The sequence below is a fragment of the Tachysurus fulvidraco genome, chromosome 14, assembly GCF_022655615.1.
Source record: "Tachysurus fulvidraco isolate hzauxx_2018 chromosome 14, HZAU_PFXX_2.0, whole genome shotgun sequence".
NCBI classification, from domain to species: Eukaryota; Metazoa; Chordata; class Actinopteri; order Siluriformes; family Bagridae; genus Tachysurus; species Tachysurus fulvidraco.
The window spans coordinates 19,708,932-19,730,194 of record NC_062531.1 but is presented as its reverse complement, the minus strand read 5'-3'; the positions used below and the strand labels follow the sequence as shown (position 1 = coordinate 19,730,194).

The window sequence follows — 21,263 nt, the reverse complement described above, 5'->3', positions numbered from 1 at the left end:
GGATTCATTCATTTTCTTTGCATATCTGGAGCTCATATGGAAGCAGGAGTCGGAGCATAGAGTCAGTCATGATACAGCGTTCCTGGTGAAGAGAAGGTTAGGTTTCTTTTGCAAGACCCCAACAATGCCAGCTTGGTGGTGGTACTGGGGATTGAACCCCTGACCTTCTCATGAGTAACCCAGAGACTTGATTAATGAGCCACTACTGCTCTTTAAAAGTTACATTACATTATCTAACATAAAATAAGTATAGAAGCCATTTTGTTAAAAAGTGTTCATTTCCTGATTTGTATATAGAGTTGTGACGTATCAGGTATTTACTGACTCGTGAATCTTTTGACTGTGGAATTTATTGCCACTGTACTTGTATCCAATTACACTGGAAAATCATTTGGCTAAAAACATTTTTGCAGTCAAATTTCAAATATATGGACGATATTTCCTGGTCAAATAATTCCTGTAAAGTATGACAACATGGCCTAAAGTCATGCTTATTGTCTTGATTTTATTTATTTATTTATTTTTGAGGAATTCGATGTAACATAATAATATATGCTATTGTTGGTGTTGCCAGATATATAGAATAAACATCTACAAGAACAAATAATACATACAATTTCAAGGCATTTCAAAGTAGACGTGTGAAAACTGCACACCTGGCAACAACATGCATGGTTTATATGCCAGATTTGTCCATGACAGGCATTTTTTTATCCTGTTGTATTGTTAATAAATAATGTTTTTCTTAAGCTCATCTTCACTGTCCAAAATGAGTAATTTTTTGTTAAAGATATTTAGTTTAAATGAGGAGAAATCATCATCTGAGTGATATAATGTTCCCAAAAAAAATCTCCTCTGCATTCTTTCATTTGATTTGATTCAATTTATTAATTTAAAATACTTTATTACTTTATTACAAGTAACTTATTTCCACTCAGCTGCTAAAAATGAATTCGCCCTAAATTAATGGATGTGGGATAGAAAATGGTTCGGGAAGTTGCTAGTAGCAGGTGATCGCTTCATTCGTTGTTTCTTGTTGAATGAGTCCTTTTTTTTTTCTCAACAGAAAGGACCAAGCGAGTTGGACCTGACTCCAGACGAGTACTCGGTCATGATTGGCTCGGAGCGCTGTGACATCAGCTTCGACAACAAACAGATGTTCCACTGCACCATCAACAGAACGCTGAGCTCCAGGAGCGGAGAGCTGCCTGTCACCGTGAGTTCGGCTTCATTACCCGCAAGCCTTTTCTCCAACAACATCACCAAGCAATTCCTTGCATAAAAAAAAAGAAAAAGAAAAAAGAAAAATCTGCCATCTGCTCGTCCTGCTGATGAGTGTTTTCTTGCACCAGACTCGGCACAAGTTCTCTTGATGAATAACGTTACCCAGCACAATTTCATTTGATTAAACAGCCGTAATGGTAAAAGAAGCGAGATTTTTTGGGGGAGAGTCGAGAAGAACCGCCTTTGCTAGGAGAAGGGCATTTCAGAAACGCCACTTAAAAAAAGCGAAGACAGACTTGTTTCGTCGTAAATAATCAAAATGCATTAGTAATCAGATTGCATCAGTCATGTGAAAAATGGATTTTGCAGTCAAGAGAATTGAGAGTTGTTTCTCTTTTGATTTTTTTTTTTTTTGACTTGCCGAAATAGCTAGACGTGATTCATCCAGCTCATTACAGCAAGATGAAGAAAGTAACGAACCCGCATCGAGGTTTAAAAAAAAAATAAAAAAAAAGTCTTGAGTGGCTTTCAGTCACACAAACACAGAGCGGTATCAGCATGTCCCATCATGTCCTAGTGACACGGCGGACAGCACACACCCAGCACAACACAGCCCTCTCTCCCGTATCACTATCTTGACGCAGAAGATCATTTCAGCAGAAAATAAGAGCTAATCAGGGCCTTGCACGATATCAAACTCATTCTAAATGTGTGTATGTGTGTGTAAGCGAGCATGCCTTTCCTTTGTTTAGTCTTCTTAGACAATGAAAAACAGCTATCTTTAACCTCGCTCTCTCTCTCCGTCGCTTACTAATGACCCTACGGCCACTGATACAGTCACCGAAGCGGCGAGAGACAAGAAAGGAATTCCAGTCGTTTCACTGACAAGCAATTTGGCAGAGTAAACAAGTCTGATGAAGCTAGCAGAGATGTGCACAAGTCACAGGTCATAGGTCACGGGTCAAGAGAAAGCTCGTAAGCCAGACGGTACGTTGTTTTTTTTTGCGGGAATGCTAGACTCAGCAATTGTCTGTAAACACACACGCTCGGTATTGTGGGAAAATCCAGAGGTCCTGATTCCTCTCCACGACTCGTCTCCAGACCAGATTGTGGAAGACGAATGTGCGTTTGGTTTCACATTCATTGTGTAATGCTTCACCTTATTTATTTATTTGTTTGTTTGTTTGTTTGTTTGTTTGTTTTAGTTCCGTGCACTATAAATGATGGCTATGAGAACACGTGGGAGAGCGGATTACAGTAAACCTGTTGGCTAGGAATCCCTGTAAACCCCCTTGTTTCATTTTTCTTTCTGGTTTCTCTTTAAAGAATAACAAGCCTTAATTGAAAATGAAGTTGAGTTCTTCCAAATTAAAGTGCTTCAGGGAGGTTCGTTTAGGAAGAGACACGAGGCACATGAGCATTAGTCATTAGAGCATTCGCACAGCAGTTACTGAAAAGCAGAAATAAAAGTGCTTATACTCAGAAAGAGCAGCATCACATTACTCTGTGTGTGTGTGTGTGTGTGTGTGTGTGTGTGTGTGTGTGTGTGTGTGTGTGTGTGTGTGTGTGTGTGTGTGTGTGTGTGTGTGTGTGTGTGTGTCACACATAATGCCACAGAGTTTTCTTTCTTAATCACTGGTTAATAGTGCAGTGTGACTTTTTTATTTTGAACAATATAATCTTAATGTCAAATAGTCTGACACTATATACTAGTATACTAGACACACTTATAATATATATAATGGTAAAGGGTTTATATATAAAGGATTAGAGTGAGAAAAAAAAGAAATGCCATAATACTAGGAAGTACATGACAAGAGCCTCTTCTCTGTATACCTATATAAACCACGTCAGCTACCAAAGACAACAAACAAAAAAAGGTTAAAAACACTTCAAAATATGTAAAAAAAAAAAAAAATTAAAAAAAAAGGAATATTAACATGAATTTAAATTTAGAGCTGTCACACGATAACTATAATCCATATCACAGCTTTCTATTTACAAATCAGCATGATATCAGGTGAGTTCATGATATCACTGTGGAGCAGGATGGAGGTACAGCTACTCGTAATTAACTACAAAAATAACACAGCAAGGTTGTTTAACTCTACTGTAGAGTTGAGTAGAGTAATGAAGAATAAAGAGTGCATATAGTTGATGATGATGACTAAACATATCGTATCATAATTGTACGGTGCTGGCAATTAGCTTGTTGTATTGGAAATATAAACGCCTGGAATCATGAAACATTCAATTTCAACAGATTTACCATGGACCACAGACGTCGTATCCATTGATTCTTACTGTTTTCTTACTAACATGCCCCCAGAACTCAAAGAAGATTCTGAGGTTTCCTGGACCTGGATGGTGGACAGCATAATATAAACGATATCTATGTTTAAAAAAAAAACAACAACAAAAAAAAACGTGGTGATGTTTAGCAAAAAAAAAAAACATTAATGGAAGGAGTCTCCAGTGTCAGTGCTTTCATAACAGATAGCTTTAAGACAAGACAATAGATTTTATGCTTCCTCTTTTTTTTTTTTTGCTATCTAGTTAACAAAACAAAAAAAACAAGACTTCCAAAAGCCCATCACTGAGTACTGTTTACTTATTGACAGCATCCCCTGTCATGTTTTATTCTTGCTTTGATATTGCTTGGTGGTCATAATTAATCTCTTTCTTTCACCCTCTTTCTGTCTGTCTCTCTGTCTGTCTGTCTCTCAGGTGCGTGTGGGTAATTTCCAGAAAGTGATTGCTGTGGTTCAGATGGGTGGCAGTGAACTAGCTATTATTGTCACAGTTGTGGTGTGTTGTGTGCTTCTGCTGCTATGTACAGTGGGTAAGTGTATATATGTGTGTGTGTGTGTGTGTGTGTTTCATGTGATGTGATGGACAGTCTATCGTCATGGAGACAGATGCGCCAGATGTGAGAGAGATAAAAGGGGAGGGAGTGGGGTCAAAATTCCTCTCAGCAGTTCACACACACAAAAATATACACACACACAAAGAAGGACCCACAAACCCCCCAGTTTTCTCTGTAGTATCTTTAATCTCAGAGACTCCGAGAAAATAAAAGTCAGCGGACTGATTCTCAATCTTTTACTGACACAGCAGATGGACACAATAATAAAAGAATTGATTTTTTTTCCTCTGTGTGTGTGTGTGTCACTCTAGCACTGGTGGTGTATTGTACCAAGAGCCGAAGGGCAGAGCGATATTGGCAGAAGACCCTGGTACAGATGGAGGAAATGGAGTCACAGATCAGAGACGAGATACGCAAAGGTAACACCTCCCCCCCCACACACACACACACACAAACACACACACACACACACACACACGAAAACACACACACACGCAAACACACACACGCAAACACACGCACACACACATACACACAGGTGCAGAGCCAGGCTTCTGCATGAGTCTTAATAGAGTGAAAATCTGATTTAGGGCTCATATTTGTTTACAAGTCCATCAGAAGACCTTCTCGTTCTCATACGCGAGAGAATAAAGGAAAAAGAAGTGAAAAGGAACAGAGAAAAGCTTTCTCTGTGTGTTTTAGTGTGCTTAGGGGTAGACCGTTTAAGTATCAATGTTTCAGTGTGTTTTGACAGATTTATAGCCTTCAGAGACAAAGAGTGAGCGTAGACGCCAAGGCCACGTGAGGGACAGAGTGGAGTCAAGGCCACCCTATGAGCTAGCTGTGTGTGTATATGTGTGTAGAGGTGTGTACATGAGGTGCGTGTAGGAATAAAGAGCGTGACTTATTCCAAATGATTCATTCTTTTGGCAGGAGCTTTTACCTAAAGCAACATCCAAGTGAGGCTGTCCAAGAGTCTAGACATTTGAGACGTGATACAAAATATGTTTCCACTGACAGAAACAAGTGCAAGGCAGGAAGAAAAGCCAGAGCAGCAACTGTCTGTACCATCAACACTGTATCATGTAACTGTCTACACTGTAGATAAATTTAGTGATAGTACTGAGGCAGAAAAAGAAACATGTGCAGTTTGTACCAAATGATACACAAAGACCAGTAAGTCTGCACTTTTGCTTTATATAAAAAGTGAAGATATTAAAATGTGGCTTTGAGAAATATTCGGATTTATACCTGAGATAAATTGTAACCGAAACAACAAGGATATCGTGTGTCAACACAAGAATGCAACAACACAACACAAAAATGTAATATTAAGCACAACACTAATAACGGTTCTTTATTCCGTTCTTTATCTTTATTTTGTTGGAGAGTTACATTAGCAAGGTTAAAACTATTAAACCTATGGTATAAACAGGCTATGACTCCTGACTTGGCAGCATGCTGTAGGCTGCTATCTAGTGAAATTTTACATTCTGTACTAGAAATGGCTCTGTATATCATACACACACTGTCTGCTCTAACACTTTGCCTTTGCTTGTTAAACAACCCTCCGGTTGACTCCTCCCCCGAGCACAGGGCAGCTGGATACCCGCCCCATGATACCTGGGCATCTTTTAGTCTTTGTTCCACTCTGGTGTACTGGTCAGTGATTGATGCTTCTCAAATCTCAGAACACAAAGTCGAATCAGGAAGCTTTTATATAGTGACATTTCAACCATATATAACGGTGCAGAACCCAGTGGAAGCGACTCGCTTCTTCAAACTAGGAACATCATGAGGACCCAGAGCACATCTTTATGAGAACTGATATGTGCTGCGAGCTTCCTGTTGTACAGTGAATCATAAAAATGCTGCCTAAGTATGTTTCATCTGATTTACTATTCAATGGCTGATTAAGTGAAAGTTTTTTTAATGTTTTAAGGTAGAAAAAAAAACATCAAACTAAGTTTACAGTTACCTCTGGATAGAATCTATCACAGATTAATTAAAATACTTCTGAAGGACAGTTTGACTTTTTAACAACCACGTATATATCTAAATCATATAACACAATCCTTTATTCTAGCTGCATATTTAGAACGTTGTACTCAAAAACACGTTAAAAGCATTACAGATATGAGTTTCTGTCATCTGGCTTTGTTTTGCTGTGGTGACGTCTGGGACTTCAAGTAGGTCCTGAATATTACACGATTATTGGAATTGAACCTCGCTGGTGGATGATGATGATGATGATGATGATGATGATGATAATGTAGAACAAGTAAAGAAGGTTTCAAGATCGCAAAAGAAAGGGCTATTGAGAAGCAGCTAATACCTCTATGGAGCTACTGTATGTGGGGAAGAAAGCATGCTGCTCCATGATCTTAAAAGGTGAAGCAAGTTAATGATTTATAAAAAGTTGGTCAGTCAATAAGGCAATTGGAGATGTGAATCTGTATGGTGGATCTCAGCTGCACCTTGACCCTATAGATGAGGAGCTACTGGTTTCTCTTAACTTTGTCCCAGAGGTTTGCAGACTTGAGAATGAGGATGCACAGAAGTACTGGGTATCAATCAATACTATGATTATATAGTATTATGACAACATTATATTTAATACAGAAAAATAGGATCGGTGCTTTCCACATGAAGTCCAGTGTTAGGTACAGAGTAATGAAATGAAATGAACAACATTTCTCAAGGACCCTGTTGCTACATAAAGACACAGAACTACATTACAATACAGAACTAATGGCTAAAGTTTCAAAAATAGCTAACAAGATAGCACAAGATAAATACACTAATTCCCATCGAAATGGTCATGATATGACAGCACAATTATAAAGACTTTCACAAAGCAACTAACTGCATATGTACTCATGAAAACACAGAGCACTTCAGGAAGATTGTGAGAAAATCTCAGAATAAAAAAAAGTAATAAACACCATTTTTTAGACTTGCTGTGGTGGTGACGGTAGGGGAGATGGAAAGACGGCATTTAGGATGCTTAAAAAACAGACATGCCACATATTTTGGATCATTTGCAGTGCTTTTAAGAAACAAGATGGTAGCCCAGGCAGCAGAGAGCCGGAGTGGTCGAGCCGTGAGATATCGGGTGGCTGAAGTATGAGCTGTGTTGCACATTCTGACAGGCGCTCTACATTCTTAGTGATATTAAACAGAGTCAACCTGTGAGAGTGGGAAAATGCCAAGCTTGACAAAGCTGTTGTTTGTAACTTCAGGAAACATTTATTTGGACGCTGTGGTCTGTCATGTCAGCAAGGGCAGACAAATGTGTGGTTAATCTGAGGATGTGGGTAAACTCGGTGCGTATGACTGAAAATCCTTATCAAAGTTGTAATCACGATCACGTAATACTTAACATACTGCAGGATGTAGAACGTGTACTACTCCTGCCATTTATTTCGAATCTCTGTTGTGTTGTACTTCCTTGGTTTAATTTCTTGTTTTGACAAGACAGCCTAGGTTTATGACTGAATTACAATACATAGTAATACATCATTATTAACTAGTTAGCAATGGTTGTTTATTATAGCCAACTAAAGAGCTTGTAGTCCAACCCTGTAGTAGGAACGAGTAAGGTAAGTGGTATAGGGTGAAAAAAAGCACAGGGCCATGTAGATTTGACTTGGTACACATGGACTCCACTACATTAATAGAATCCATACTTACAGTATGGGACTTCCACGGTTTGAGTTGAATCAGATGAATGTTTGTGTGCGGAAGCGGGAGGGTGGTGGTAGAGGTTGTGAGAAAGTGTGTGATGGGGTGTGTTAGGTTTAGGGAAGCAGAACTAGGTCACTGAAACTGAGAAGAGAGCGAACAGTGGTTACTGGAAAAAAAAAGATTACTTAATGGGGAGTCCACACTAAGTGACCACCCACAGAGAGAGAGAAAGAAAGAGACAGACTTCCTCATGTTCCCTCCATGATCTCTATGAACCCCCCTATCGCCTGTCATCCTCTCAAGCACGTTTCCACAGTGACCATCTCCAAAAACATGCACAAACACACTTTTTTCCTTGCATCCCGTGTTGAAAACAATACGAGGAGCCTCGCACTTCCTGCCATCCCCTCAAAGAGCACCCACGCTTATTACACCCCGCAGTTCAGTGCACTTAATATCTGATACACTCACCCTAATCATGATGTGTTGAGTTAAGAGAAAAGCTCAACCTGGTAGGGATAGGAAAGGTCAAAAAACCTTTTCCCTGTAGTTCAGTACTAAAGTCAAATACCACACTCACGTGACGTTCTGAAATGTGGCTCGGGTTTTTAGATCGTCTAGTATATGGAGGATTTTCTGGATCATATTCCCATTTGTTGAATGTTTACTTGTGTAGAAATTCAGCTTTGATCAAACTAATCATATGTTAGATCTCTGATGGTTATAACAGTTAGATCATACAGTGGCTTTTACTGAACAGAACAATGAATAGCTATGTGGGCCATTGTGTTTGTTTAACTGCTTAGACAGAGTGAGTGAGTGAGTGAGTGAGTAAGTGAGTGAGTGAGTGAGTGAGTGAGTGAGTGAGTGAGTGAGTAAGTGAGTATATATGTGTGTGTGTGTGTGTGTGTGTGTGTGTGTGTGTGTGTGTGTGTGTGTGTGTGTGTGTGTGTGTGTGTGTGTGTGTGTGTGTGTGTGTGTGTGTGTGTGTGTGGCGTCTCGTGTAAGACCACATAGACCACATGGTAGCTGAGTTTCTAATTTTAGCTGTGATACACAAATTTCGGATGCAAGACCGGAAGAGACTTGGTTAAGATGGGGAAATATCTGGCAAGAAAACACACACACACGCATACACACACACACACACACACACACACACACACACACACACACACACACACACACACACACACACACACACATACACACACACACACACACACAAAGGTATCGGCTTGCAGACTCGTTAACTGTGTTTGCTTTTCCGTTCTTTTCCCACATACCACAAACCACACATTTCCACATAATGTATATTGTGTTTTTTGAAAGATTCAGTCATGCAGTCATTACATCACACTTTTAGTACTTCTGGAGTTAGTTCCATTGTAAATGGATATAAATTTACTGACATGATGTATAAAATCTAAAAACAAAAAGCCTTAAATGAATAATTCAGCTTTTAAAAAAAAAAAAAAAAAACAATTATTCCCGCGCCACATCTGGAGTGTAGTCGTGGCCTCAATAGACAAAAATTTTGACACGTTTCTGTCAAAAACATGTTGACATTTTTGTCTCGGCAGAGAAAGTGTTGTACATATAGATGTGTCAGATTTTTTATTTTTTTTAAAGAATAGCTGGTGTATTTCTTTAAAAATTTTTTAAATGAGTGTAATGACTCAAAACACAGTGACATTAAACAGAGATAAATCTATATGTGAAAATAGCTCAATTGTTCCGTGAAGTGTTTTTACTCCAGGGAATTGAATAAGGGTCGAGTCGAATTCCATAAACCTTATGTCAGATAAATTAAAGGTAATGTGAACCCATTCTGTGTGTGTACGTGTGTATGTGTGTGGAGGGGGGGGTGCCATAAGTGTGTTCATGCATTTAAGAACTGGTGTATATTCATGTCATATATGTTAAACAAGGTTCCAGGTGTGTGTGTGTGTGTGTGTGTGTGTGTGTGTGTGTGTGTGTGTGTGTGTGTGTGTGTGTGTGTGTGTGTGTGTGTGTGTGTGTGTGTGTGAGAGAGAGAGAGAGAGAGAGAGAGAGAGAGAGAGAGAGAGAGAGAGAGAATGTATATTCTTGAGATTATGTTGTGGATTCCACGAGTGCTCGTTTGCCTGGTACCATCGAACCATCTCATCTCATGTCACTGAAATATTAAGAGTGTGTAACTTTAGGACACATGTGTTTACAATGGCTGTGTGCTCCTCCATATACAATATATCAAAATGCCAAAGTATATGTGTATGTGTGTGTGTGTGTGTGTGTGTGTGTGACAGGATTTGCCGAACTCCAGACGGATATGACCGACCTGACTAAAGAGTTAAACCGCAGCCAAGGCATTCCTTTCCTAGAGTACAAGCAGTTCGTTATGCGCACCTTTTTCCCTAAGGTAATGACAAACACAAGTGTGTGTGTGTGAGTGTGTGTTCTCCATAATGGTAGGAATACATTATAAACTGGTAACTAATAACAAAATAAATGATTTGAAAATTGAAGCTTAGATGTGGGCATCACATTGTGTACTTATACAGTAATACAGAAGTCCAAATTCCTCACAGACATGTAGTGAGTCGAGCTTGTGTGTTGTGTGGATGTGAGATTGTTGCCACGGGTGTGTATGTGTGTACTTTATTTTCTTAAAATTATTAAAACTGTTATGATTGCTATTAGTTCTAGTTTATTGCTCAGATGTGGTTTAGGATTATAGATATAATTTTTATAGTTAGAACTAGTTTTTTAGTTGTTTTGTGTGTGTGTGTGTGTGTGTGTGTGTGTGTGTGTGTGTGTGTGTGTGTGTGTGTGTGTGTGTGTGTGTGTGTGTGTGTGTGTGTTTTTGTCAGACTTACAGTTCATGTTTTTAGAATCCCAAAAACCATGTCTCTTTTTCCTCTGTGTTGAAAAACCACCAGCATTACAGTTTCCATCCCCACAGTGTGAACAATAGTGGGCACATAGACAAGGAAACCGACCCACACACACACACACACACACACACACACACACACACACACACACACACACACACACACACACTCGTACACACAAGTGACCTTGTCTACTTGGTTATAAGTAGGATAAGGGTGCAGTGGCTAATGTTTTGTAATGGAATGGAAAAAGGGTGTGTGTGTGTGTGTGTGTGTGTGTGTGTGTGTGTGTGTGTGTGTGTGTGTGTGTGTGTGTGTGGTGTTGAAAAGTAGTATGAACAGAAACATAAATACTTATATTCTGACCTCATCTCCTTTTCCCCCCCAAATGACCTACTGGGAGTCTAATCTCCTTGCAACACAATCCTTCAGCACTTCTCTCCTCCACTATCCCCTGTTCCATCTCTCCCTCTCCTCCATCTCTTTTTTCCTCCTGTCATTATTCCTTCACTCTTGCCCTTCAATCCTATTATGAAGCACTGCAAATCTCTAAGTAAAATCCATTAAGATATTAGTCATGAAAATCTTGTTATCATTTTATCTTATTAAAATCTCACTGTATTATTGTGTGCGCGCGTGTGTGTGTGTGTGTGTGTGTGTGTGTGTGTGTGTGTGTGTGTGTGTGTGTGTGTAGATGTGTTCAGACTATGAGAGGAGTCTGGTTCAGCCGGTGTATCAAAATGATGCTCTGGGTCCAAGAGCATTACCTGAAACCCACCCACTGCTGCAGGATTGGCAGGTAAAGCACACACACACACACACACACACACACACACACACACACACACACACACACACACACACACACACACACACGTGCAGACAGGATGATAATGCTGCTGAGTCTGCAGCTTTCTGGTTTGCACTGAAAAGGGAACATACTCCCAAAGTTATCTCCGGAAATAATGAAAAAGAGCTTGTCTTGTGACACGGCATTCCATTATGCTATGATTAATGAATGCATCTAAATGCAACTCGTGTGTGTGTGTGTGTGTGTGTGTGTGTGTGTGTGTGTGTGTGTGTGTGTGTGTGTGTGTGTGTGTGTGTGTGTGTGTGAATTCATGCATGTGTATGCGTGTTAAACATAGATTTGAGGTCAGGAGATGGGGGGGTTCGTCAGTAACAGTGATGAAGTGTTTCACACAGCCGATCGTCTTTAAAGGAATCGCACGCTGTTTTTTTTCCCTCCTCACATCAGCGAACATAAATCTTCACATGCACATTCGTCTTTGTCTCTCCCTCTAAACCCCCTCACTGCCCATTCTCTATATTTTTATGAGGAGCATATGGAAAGCTTCTATGGGGACTGCTTCATCACAGCTCAGCTAAACACTCACGCTGTTCTTGTGACAGGTCTGATTGTTGGGTCAAACCGGAGCAAAAACATTATGGCAATTAACGGTAGTGAGGGTGTGGTTACTCATCATCATCAGCATCAGCATCATCATCATCATCAGTATTGTAATCTTTCATTCCGAGTCATACGTATTCCTCTTGTATTCATTGATTAGCTCTCAGGATTCAGTGGCATGCCAAGCTGCTATAGAGAGTTCTTTTTTCATCACATGAATATTTTCTTCATTCTGTCTCGAAAATGCTAATGAATATTTTTAGTCCAAGCCTCTTGAGAGCTGCAGGTAGCTACCGGGGAGTTTTACTGTCTCCCTCAGTGACACCCAAATCTCAAAATACGTACAGTGTGTACAGTATGTTAAAATAGAACATCATTTGTAGGTAAGCATACTAGAAGTCAGTGTTGTATTTACTTCAGTTGTATGCAAATTAGGGTATTATGTTTAGAATCACTAAGCACTTTATTCTGGAACAGTTTGTGGTTGGTGGAAATCCACCCAGGTTGAGATGCTAGTCCATAACAGGCTATCATGCTCATATACTTTCACACTATGGTTTATTTCGCATAGCTAGTTTATCTATGTGCATGTTTTTGGGGATGGGGAGAACAAGCAAAACTGCCCAGAGGAAGTAATCTAAGCTAAATTTCCAAATTATTGGTGATCATATTGGCCTTGCACCTTCAGGAGTTTCCTCCGGTTTCCACCCTCAGTCCAAATACAGGTATTAGGCTCGCAGGAGTTCATCTTGTATCCACTTCATTTGACGCTTATCCTTTAATTCTTTCTCAGGGTCCTTACGATGAAAAAGCGCACAATGATACAGTGGAAAAAAGGAAGTAGAAGACAAAACTAAGCACATGCATACAGTAAAGTGCAAAAGAAAAAGAAAGAAAAAATCGGTAAAATGTAGTAACCGGCACAAAATTAAGGAAATATTTGGCCTTAATATTCTTTAGCTTTAAAAAAAAATAATTTACTAAAAAATAGGCTTATACAGTACTTAGTGAAGACTAGTTTTTTTAAATCTCAACTGTTTTACAGCCCCAGCAGTGAAGATAATCATCTATTAAAAAAGAAAGAAAGAAAGAAAGAAAGAAAGAAAGAAAGAAAGAAAGAAAGAAAGAAAGAAAGAAAGAAAGAAAGAAATTAGAATTCTACATATTATTAGAAAGTGCCTCATTGAAACATGTGGGCTGGAACAAGTGCTGTGCTGTTACATGCTACACTCACTAGTCATAAAGTAATACAGTAACTTTGAAAGACTTCTCTAATTTAAAAAAAACAAACTTGCACCATATGCAAGCTTGCCATTACATTGGACATTTTCATTATATTAGACCATCCTGCTGTAAAGCACAGATCAAACAGCAGATTGTCAGGTTCAGATACAACCTTATCTTCTATAAAAAGAAATATTGAATTCTCCCCAAGGTCAAGTTTAGGTGCATTCTACCTAAAATTGATGACTCAGTGAATGAGGTGTATGACAGAACAGCATCAGGAAACGACTACACGATGTGGCAAAGAGCTTGCCTGGATTTATTCATTAAGCTGGATTACTGAACGTGTTGTGTACAGAGATTTGTTTGCATAGTAGTTTGATGAGACTTTATTATTAAAGGTGACGTGTCATCGTTTATGCTCCTAAAATATGTGACTCAAAATGATGTTGCAAAACCTTGGGGTTTATAAAAGTCTGTCTTTTTTTAAGTGACCTTTTACCCAATTCTCAGTAATGTGATTCAAGATCCTTTGTCCTACTTACTGTATTTGTCACAGTCTTGCTCTTCCTCTCTCTCTCTCTCTCTCTCTCTCTCTCTCTCTCTCTCTCTCTCTCTCTGTCTCTGTCTCTGTCTCTGTCTCTGTCTCTCTCTCTCTCTCTCTCTCTCTCTCTCTCTCTCTCTCTCTCTCTCTCTCTCTCTCTCTCTCTCTCTCTCTCTCTCAGCCATCGAGCACCACCAGGCCCAATGTAGAGGAGGGAATTACCATGTTCTCCACTCTCCTTAATAACAAGCACTTCCTCATCACCTTTGTTCATGCTCTGGAACAGCAGAAGGACTTTGCTGTCCGAGACAGGTAACACTCTCTCCCACTAAAGTCCGAATCACATCAGGGAATATACCATAATAGATGCTGAAGCATTATCTATAGCACTTAGCTGGCATTTTCATCCCTGCTTTTTATTCATGTGGTCCATAAAACAGTTCATGGGCTTTGTAATCATGTAATCATTTCATCAAGTGCCTAAATGTCAACTTTGACTTGACACGTTTAGTTTGACTGACAGGACTTTAACAAACTGACAGTGTTTCATTATTCATTTTATTATACGCACTCGAGGATTTCTTATAAATGAATAAAGCATGAATGATAAGCAGCAAAGAGGGACCAGATTGTATTTGACTTATGTTTTAAAATTCTGCATTAAAAATAGTTTGTGGTAGAGGTTTCTGACTTTTCTTTTGTAATACTGCAATACCCTGTTGCATGCTGGGAGTTTTATTCTGGGGTACATCCGAGACTTCAAGCTGTCTCAGCATTATATTCACATGTAATTAGGAGCTTTGGAATCTGCTGAAAGGGTCTCTAGATTCAACCACATCCCTCAGTTTTATGGGTCGCACACACACACACACACACACACACACACACACACACACACACACACACACACACACACACACACACACACACACACACACACACTCATACTTGAGAAAGGAGCATTGTACTGACACAATCCCTGGAGTCGCTTGTGCCTACGCACTCCAGCTACGCACTACACCTCTTTCTGTAAATTTAAGAGCTTCATCCATTTTTTCCTTCTGTATCAACTGGGAAGCACAGCTGCTTTGTTGTCTAATACAACTGTCTACTCATTTTTTTTCTTCCCCTCTTTTCTTTTCTTCTCTATCTTTTGATGTGTGTCCATCCGTCCAGATGTAATCTGGCCTCGCTGCTCACTATCGCCCTCCATGGCAAACTGGAATACTACACCAGCATCATGAAGGAGCTGCTGGTGGATTTGATCGACGCGTCCGCCTCCAAAAACCCAAAGCTGATGCTGCGGCGCACGGAGTCCGTCGTGGAGAAGATGCTCACCAACTGGATGTCCATCTGCATGTACAGCTATCTTAAAGTGAGAACTTAAAACTATTAGAAACTATTTAAATTTAGGGGCTTTGAAAAAGCAATTCACATTATGGTCAGCAAAAATAGTTTGTTAGAATCCATTTTGAAAAAAGTATCACGTTTGACGTTTAATATATATCTTATGCTACAGTTGTACACACAGTAGCCCTTATAAGAAGTTGCTAACGAAAAAATGTGGTCATAACATGACATAGTGTGCGATACTGCACAATAACCAGGCTGGTCCAAAATCCCAGAGCTCTATCTTCTCTATATATTTTAAATAATAGGCAAGCTATGAGCACAGCTCTGTATCTCATTTGCATCTTTGTGTTTCTACCACAGCAGTCTTGAAGTCTACATTCTGATTGGTCTGTAGGTACTGAACAATATTCCAGAACATCAGTTATGACTGATACATTGGAAGCTAGACATAATATCCAAGACGAATAATAAACATGTTGATATTTAACAAAGAAAAATGTATCATTGTTTATATGAAGCTTTCTCTAAGGAGATATTTATTTAATATTTATTTAGTCTAGAATCAGTGTTTTTGTTACCGTCGGTAAGTTTTCAGACAAAAGAAAAGCCTTCAGGACAACGAACTATTTGCTTTCCAGTTTCTGTGTAACATGAGAAGCTGTATATTTTTCTAACATTTGGCTGATGCCTTTATCCACACTTGAGGCACGATAGAATTGAGCAGTTGAGGGTTAAGGGTTTTTAAGTTCAAAGGCCTAACAATGGCAGTGATTCTGGGATTTGAACTCATGACCTTCCAGTCAGTAGCCCAACACTTCCTTTACCACTCAGTTTTTTATTTAAAGTTTTTAAATAGAAGAAGAGATACGTAAGAAGAGAAAAGAGACTGTTTCTAGCTGCAATAACATAATGATAAACAGAAAGTAACTGACTTACAGTATCTCACAGACATTCTGCAATATTAAATATAATTCATTATTTATTGATAAAATGTGTTCTATAATACATGCTGTGGTATAAGTGGGATGAAACACTCCGATACCTGCAGTTATAGTAAAATAATCCCATTCGGGGTGGCAACATTTACAAAAACCACCCTGTCATTTATTATTTTTCTATAATAGCACACCATGACAGGATTTATTACATATTTTATGACCCATTCACTGACAGACGTGTTTATTCAAATCATCTTCGAAATTTCAACACATCTCAGAAGTATAATTGAACCGTTCAAATATTTTTCCACCGTTCAGTATTTAGAATTTTCTCCTAATGTTTTGTTTCAGGAGACAGTCGGTGAGCCTTTCTTCTTGCTGCTGTGCGCGATCAAACAGCAGATTAACAAAGGCTCGATAGACGCCATCACGGGGAAGGCGAGATACACGCTGAACGAAGAGTGGCTCCTGAGAGAGAACATCGAGGCCAAACCGCTGGTGTGTTTCAATATGCTATCTGACATGCTGACTGTTCATCTGCCTCACCACATTGTGTCTGATTACGCCGCCTGATCACGAACTTGTCAAAATAGCAAGCCTTAAAGTCATGCCACGTTGTTGTGTAACGATCATAATGAGCTCTAAAAACCTGAAAAGACTTTCAGATGTCACAACACGAGATGAAAGAGGCTTGATCAGCAAATCCACAACGTTCCTTAAGGCACATCAATTGTAGCTTTATCATGAATGTTGCTGAAAGACATGGCAACCTTGGCTCAACATTAAAGCTAAGTGCTGCTAATGTAATGACAGCCTGAAAACCTTTTTTTAGGCTTTTCTTTTTTAAGACGCTCATTACAATAATTGCACAACAACATAAGATAACTTGAGGCTAGCTGACTGTGTGGGTTTGAAAAATATACATTATTCAATCTTCTACATGATTGTAAAACAATTTTTTAGATTTTTTTTGTTGATGTTGTTGTTGTTAGAAAAACTAATTTGTGTGTTGCAGAACATTAATGTGTCATTCCAAGGCTTTGGGATGGACTCAGTGAGTGTGCGAGTGATGAACACAGACACCATCTGTCAGGTGAAGGAGAAGATATTAGAAACTTTCTATAAGAATCTGCCTTACTCCCAGTGGCCTAGAGAGGAGGACGTCGAATTAGGTAGGAATTTCTTTTATATATTTTTTAAGTTTTAAATAAATCCATCAAGGTATTAAGACATTCAAGTAATAAATACAGTAAAGCCATGATGCCAATTTCTAGTGTACTTAAAGTATAAATACTATAAATAATACTTAAAGACGTAAACGTATGGTGTATTGCATAAGTCTTCACCCCCTTGAACCTTTAAACAATTTAAAGTGTTACAACCTGAAACTGAAATTAATTTAATTGGGATTTTGTGTCATGAATGTATACAAATTAGCCCATAATATTAATGTGGACAAGGTACAGGGGGTGAATACTTAATCAAGGTAGTACATAGTGATAATATGATATAAGATTAGATTAATAGGGTTATTCCAGACAACAAATGAGCCCATGCTTAACATTTCCATCTGGCCCGCATACGGCTGTGGAATGACAATGATTAATTCATCGCAGTCTACCCACAACACAACAAACTAACCCTGATGATGCCATGCCATATTTTTGTACAGAATTTACAATTGGGTCACTTTTGGCCTAGAATGAAAATGTCGCACAGGCTTTATATATACGGTTGCTTTGCATTTGGGACGTTTTCCACCCAGATTTAAAATGTCGAGCAAACTTTAACCGGTCCTGATTACAGCTGGCCCACTTTTGGCACACGACACACTTGCTATTGACCTTTAATCTGGTCTAAATCAGATGAAGTCTGGGATGTTAGGATTGTTGATGTTTCAAATTAGGATCAGAGTTAACAGAATTAGACTGTACAGTTAGGAATATGCGTTTAGTGATGATTCGACTTCCTCTTTCAATCTCCAGAGTGGTTTCCCGGTGGAGGCTTCAGCAGCCGAATACTTCAGGATCTGGATAACACTTCTATAATGGAGGATGGCAGGAAGAAGCTAAACACTGTGTTTCATTACCAGGTGCGTGTCCTCTTTCCTTCCCTTCCCCCCAAAATCCCTTTTTCTTAAACTGTGTCCCAGCATGAGGCAAGACAAAAAGGACCACAGGGGGAAAGGGAACGAGACGGAATGTGTGCAAACAGTCATGACCCTTCCACTCTTACCAGTGTGACTGTTTAGCTTGTGAGGTGCCACTGGGAATGAGCTGTGAAATGTGTGTTTGTGTGTGTGTGTGTGTGTGTGTGTGTGTGTGTGTGTGTGTGTGTGTGTGTGTGTGTGTGTGTGTGTGTGTGTGTGTGTGTGTGTGTGTGTGCGTGTGTGTGCGTGTGTTTGTGTGTGGGTGGTGTGCATCTATGCCTGTAGCAAAGCCTACAGTCTCGGCTCAGTGAAAAGGCTGTCTAACTCATTACACAGTTTGTAAACTTCTTTGACTTAATGAGTGCTTTTGCTCCTCTTGAGTGCAGTACAATACCTTTGACCCTCCTGAACTCTGACCTTTACACTCTTGCTCCTTACAGATCCCTGAGGGGGCATCTCTGGCCATGAGCATGAAAGACAAGAGAGAGAACACACTGGGCAGAGGTAATGACCATGACTCGCTTTGTGTGTGTGTGTGTGTGTGTGTGTGTGTGTGTGTGTGTGTGTGTGTGTGTGTGTGTGTGTGTGTTTGTGTGTGTGTGTGTGTGTGAGGCCCTGTTGGACGCAGTGGATGCGCTCTGCTGACTCACATATTAAATTTTCCTTTACCTGCTTTTACAGACAGAGATCTGTCTCTTATTCACGCTACATTACGCATGGCTGCCAGGATGGGAATCATTATGCAACTCACAATTCAATTCAAATTCAATTTCCATTCACCGTTCCACGATGCGATTATAAAACAACTCCTTATGCAAATTGATGCATCTAAATTATTTCGTTCTATAGCCTACATTTTTATTCTCCCTCAGAATAACAACTTATTGCTTTTAAAACATATTTTTCAGCCATCATGAAGAACGTTGGAGTCAATGTATCTTAATTATGGCTGTCAGAACTAATTTCAGTCTTTCAATACTCTTTTCATCATATCTATAGCGATCTGTAATGGGTCTCTTTTAACAGTCTCTTGTATTTAAAAACATATTAAATGGTTTGAGTTTACTTAAAAAGGCATATCATGAATTTGGACTTTTTCTGAATGACTATTAAATGAATTAAAATGTCTTGTCAGTGTGTAGGAAAATCTTGAGTACAAAGGGATAAAACGTTTGGTTGATGATAGAAATAGATTAATAGAAAATATCCTTGTTTGAAACCAAATACATCAGAATTTTCTGCATAATTTCTAGAATCAGTTTTTTTTGTTAGTTGTAGGAGTCACATGATGAAGCTAATTTCTAAAAATCTACCTTCAATTGAAACAAAAACAAAGTCTTTCAGTCAGATAATAGCGATGTTTATTTTATCATAGAAACAAATTGTGTAGAAAGTCTGTCTGATATATGAGAGACACTGAAATGAAAGACAGTCAGTCTTGTGATATTCCCCTAAAAGGTAAGTGATATTCTCCTAAAAAAAGATGATCGAATCATCTATAAATGTGGACACTTATGAAAAAAATATAAGGCTTAATGACTAAAAATAGGTTTATTCAAATGACAACCTTCATTTTTGTGCTTCCACATTGTTCATTGTTATTATTAAGTTTTTATTGTTTTTATCAGATATTGGTCTATCAGATTTAGGATGCACAGTGTAATAGGAGTCAGGCTGCCAGAGGTTTTTAAGCTTTCTTTTATTAAACCCCTGACCGGTGATGTCCAATCTAATCTGCTAAGAGCCATTGTGAAGGTGTAGGTTTTCATTGCAACCAATCCGGAGCTACACCTGATTCCACCTGTTTAATCAGCTGATCTTAGCTTTCAGTAGATTCGGGTATGAGGTGTGGTTTCTGCTTCTGGAATAAGATCCTAAATCCACACAAGAACTGATAGAAAATTGGAAATTTATAAAATAGGAAAGTTGGCTTGAGATTTTCTTCAGGTTTTTAAGCCATGCGTATTAATTATTTTGTATAGATTTGAGTGTAAATGTTTACGAACCATAGCTAAACTAAACTGAATACTTCCTGCCAGACTTAAAAAGTTTCTGTAATGCGAACAGATTTTCTTCATACTTGCATGTGTATGTTGATCACCCATAAATCATCGAGTTTGCTCATGATGCATCTGATTGGCCTGCAGTGACTCCCACAATAATGAAAAAAGGTAATAACAAAGAGCACCTGGTAACAAGTCCAATAATTCAGCTCAGCTACTGCTGCTCTTATAGAGCGTGAGCTTTGTCCTAACAGGATTGTCTTAGTTCTGGATTTAGAGGTTTACAAAAATTTTAGTTGCCTTCATGCATGCAATTATAATAAATATGATATTTAAACGTAATTGTATTTTCTACTATTTTAGTAATAGAAAACATAACCATCGAGGTTGAGTCTCTTTACTCAGTAAAAAAACAATTTCATAAACTTCTGGATGGGAAACAGATTTTCCCAAATTTTTACCAATGTGATATGCGTTAACGCTCTAACAAATGATTTACAAATAAATTTGTTCAGTGTGATGAAAGAGGCTCACTGTGTGTAAATGGTGAAATATCGAAGTTTCCTCATGATATATTTTAAATGTATCTGAATGTTCAATGTTTTAAGTAGTTAAAATTGGAATGCAATTTGTCAAACCCCTAGTACACACACTAATATAAATCACCTTCACTCACACACACACACACACACACACACACACACACACACACACACACACACACACACACACACACACACACACACACACACACACACACACACACACACACACACACAATGAAGGTCAGTACAGTGTGTGTTGCTGTTAGGATGTGTTTGTAAACCGGAGAAACCTAATGTCTTTTGTAATCACAGTGAGGTCCTAAAGCTCATTAAGCCGGCTCCACTACCAATCACTGTGTCTCCTCTCCTGACCTTGCTAACACACACACACTTACACACACACTTTTACACACACACACACACACACACACACACACACACAC

The 21,263-nt window shown here is 38.9% G+C and overlaps 1 protein-coding gene across 1 annotated transcript in view; it reads left to right on the top strand.

The window, feature by feature from the left end:
* plxnd1 (plexin D1) overlaps window positions 1–21,263 on the top strand; it is a 91,121-nt gene that overhangs the window by 57,735 nt on the left and 12,123 nt on the right. Inside the window, exons 19-29 of the mRNA XM_027166884.2 lie at window positions 1,067–1,216; window positions 3,952–4,066; window positions 4,402–4,509; window positions 10,066–10,178; window positions 11,348–11,452; window positions 14,014–14,144; window positions 15,009–15,207; window positions 16,475–16,621; window positions 17,139–17,295; window positions 18,109–18,215; window positions 18,713–18,776. Of these exons, the coding sequence (XP_027022685.2) occupies window positions 1,067–1,216; window positions 3,952–4,066; window positions 4,402–4,509; window positions 10,066–10,178; window positions 11,348–11,452; window positions 14,014–14,144; window positions 15,009–15,207; window positions 16,475–16,621; window positions 17,139–17,295; window positions 18,109–18,215; window positions 18,713–18,776 (1,396 nt within the window). The remainder of the gene's footprint in view (window positions 1–1,066; window positions 1,217–3,951; window positions 4,067–4,401; window positions 4,510–10,065; window positions 10,179–11,347; window positions 11,453–14,013; window positions 14,145–15,008; window positions 15,208–16,474; window positions 16,622–17,138; window positions 17,296–18,108; window positions 18,216–18,712; window positions 18,777–21,263) is intronic.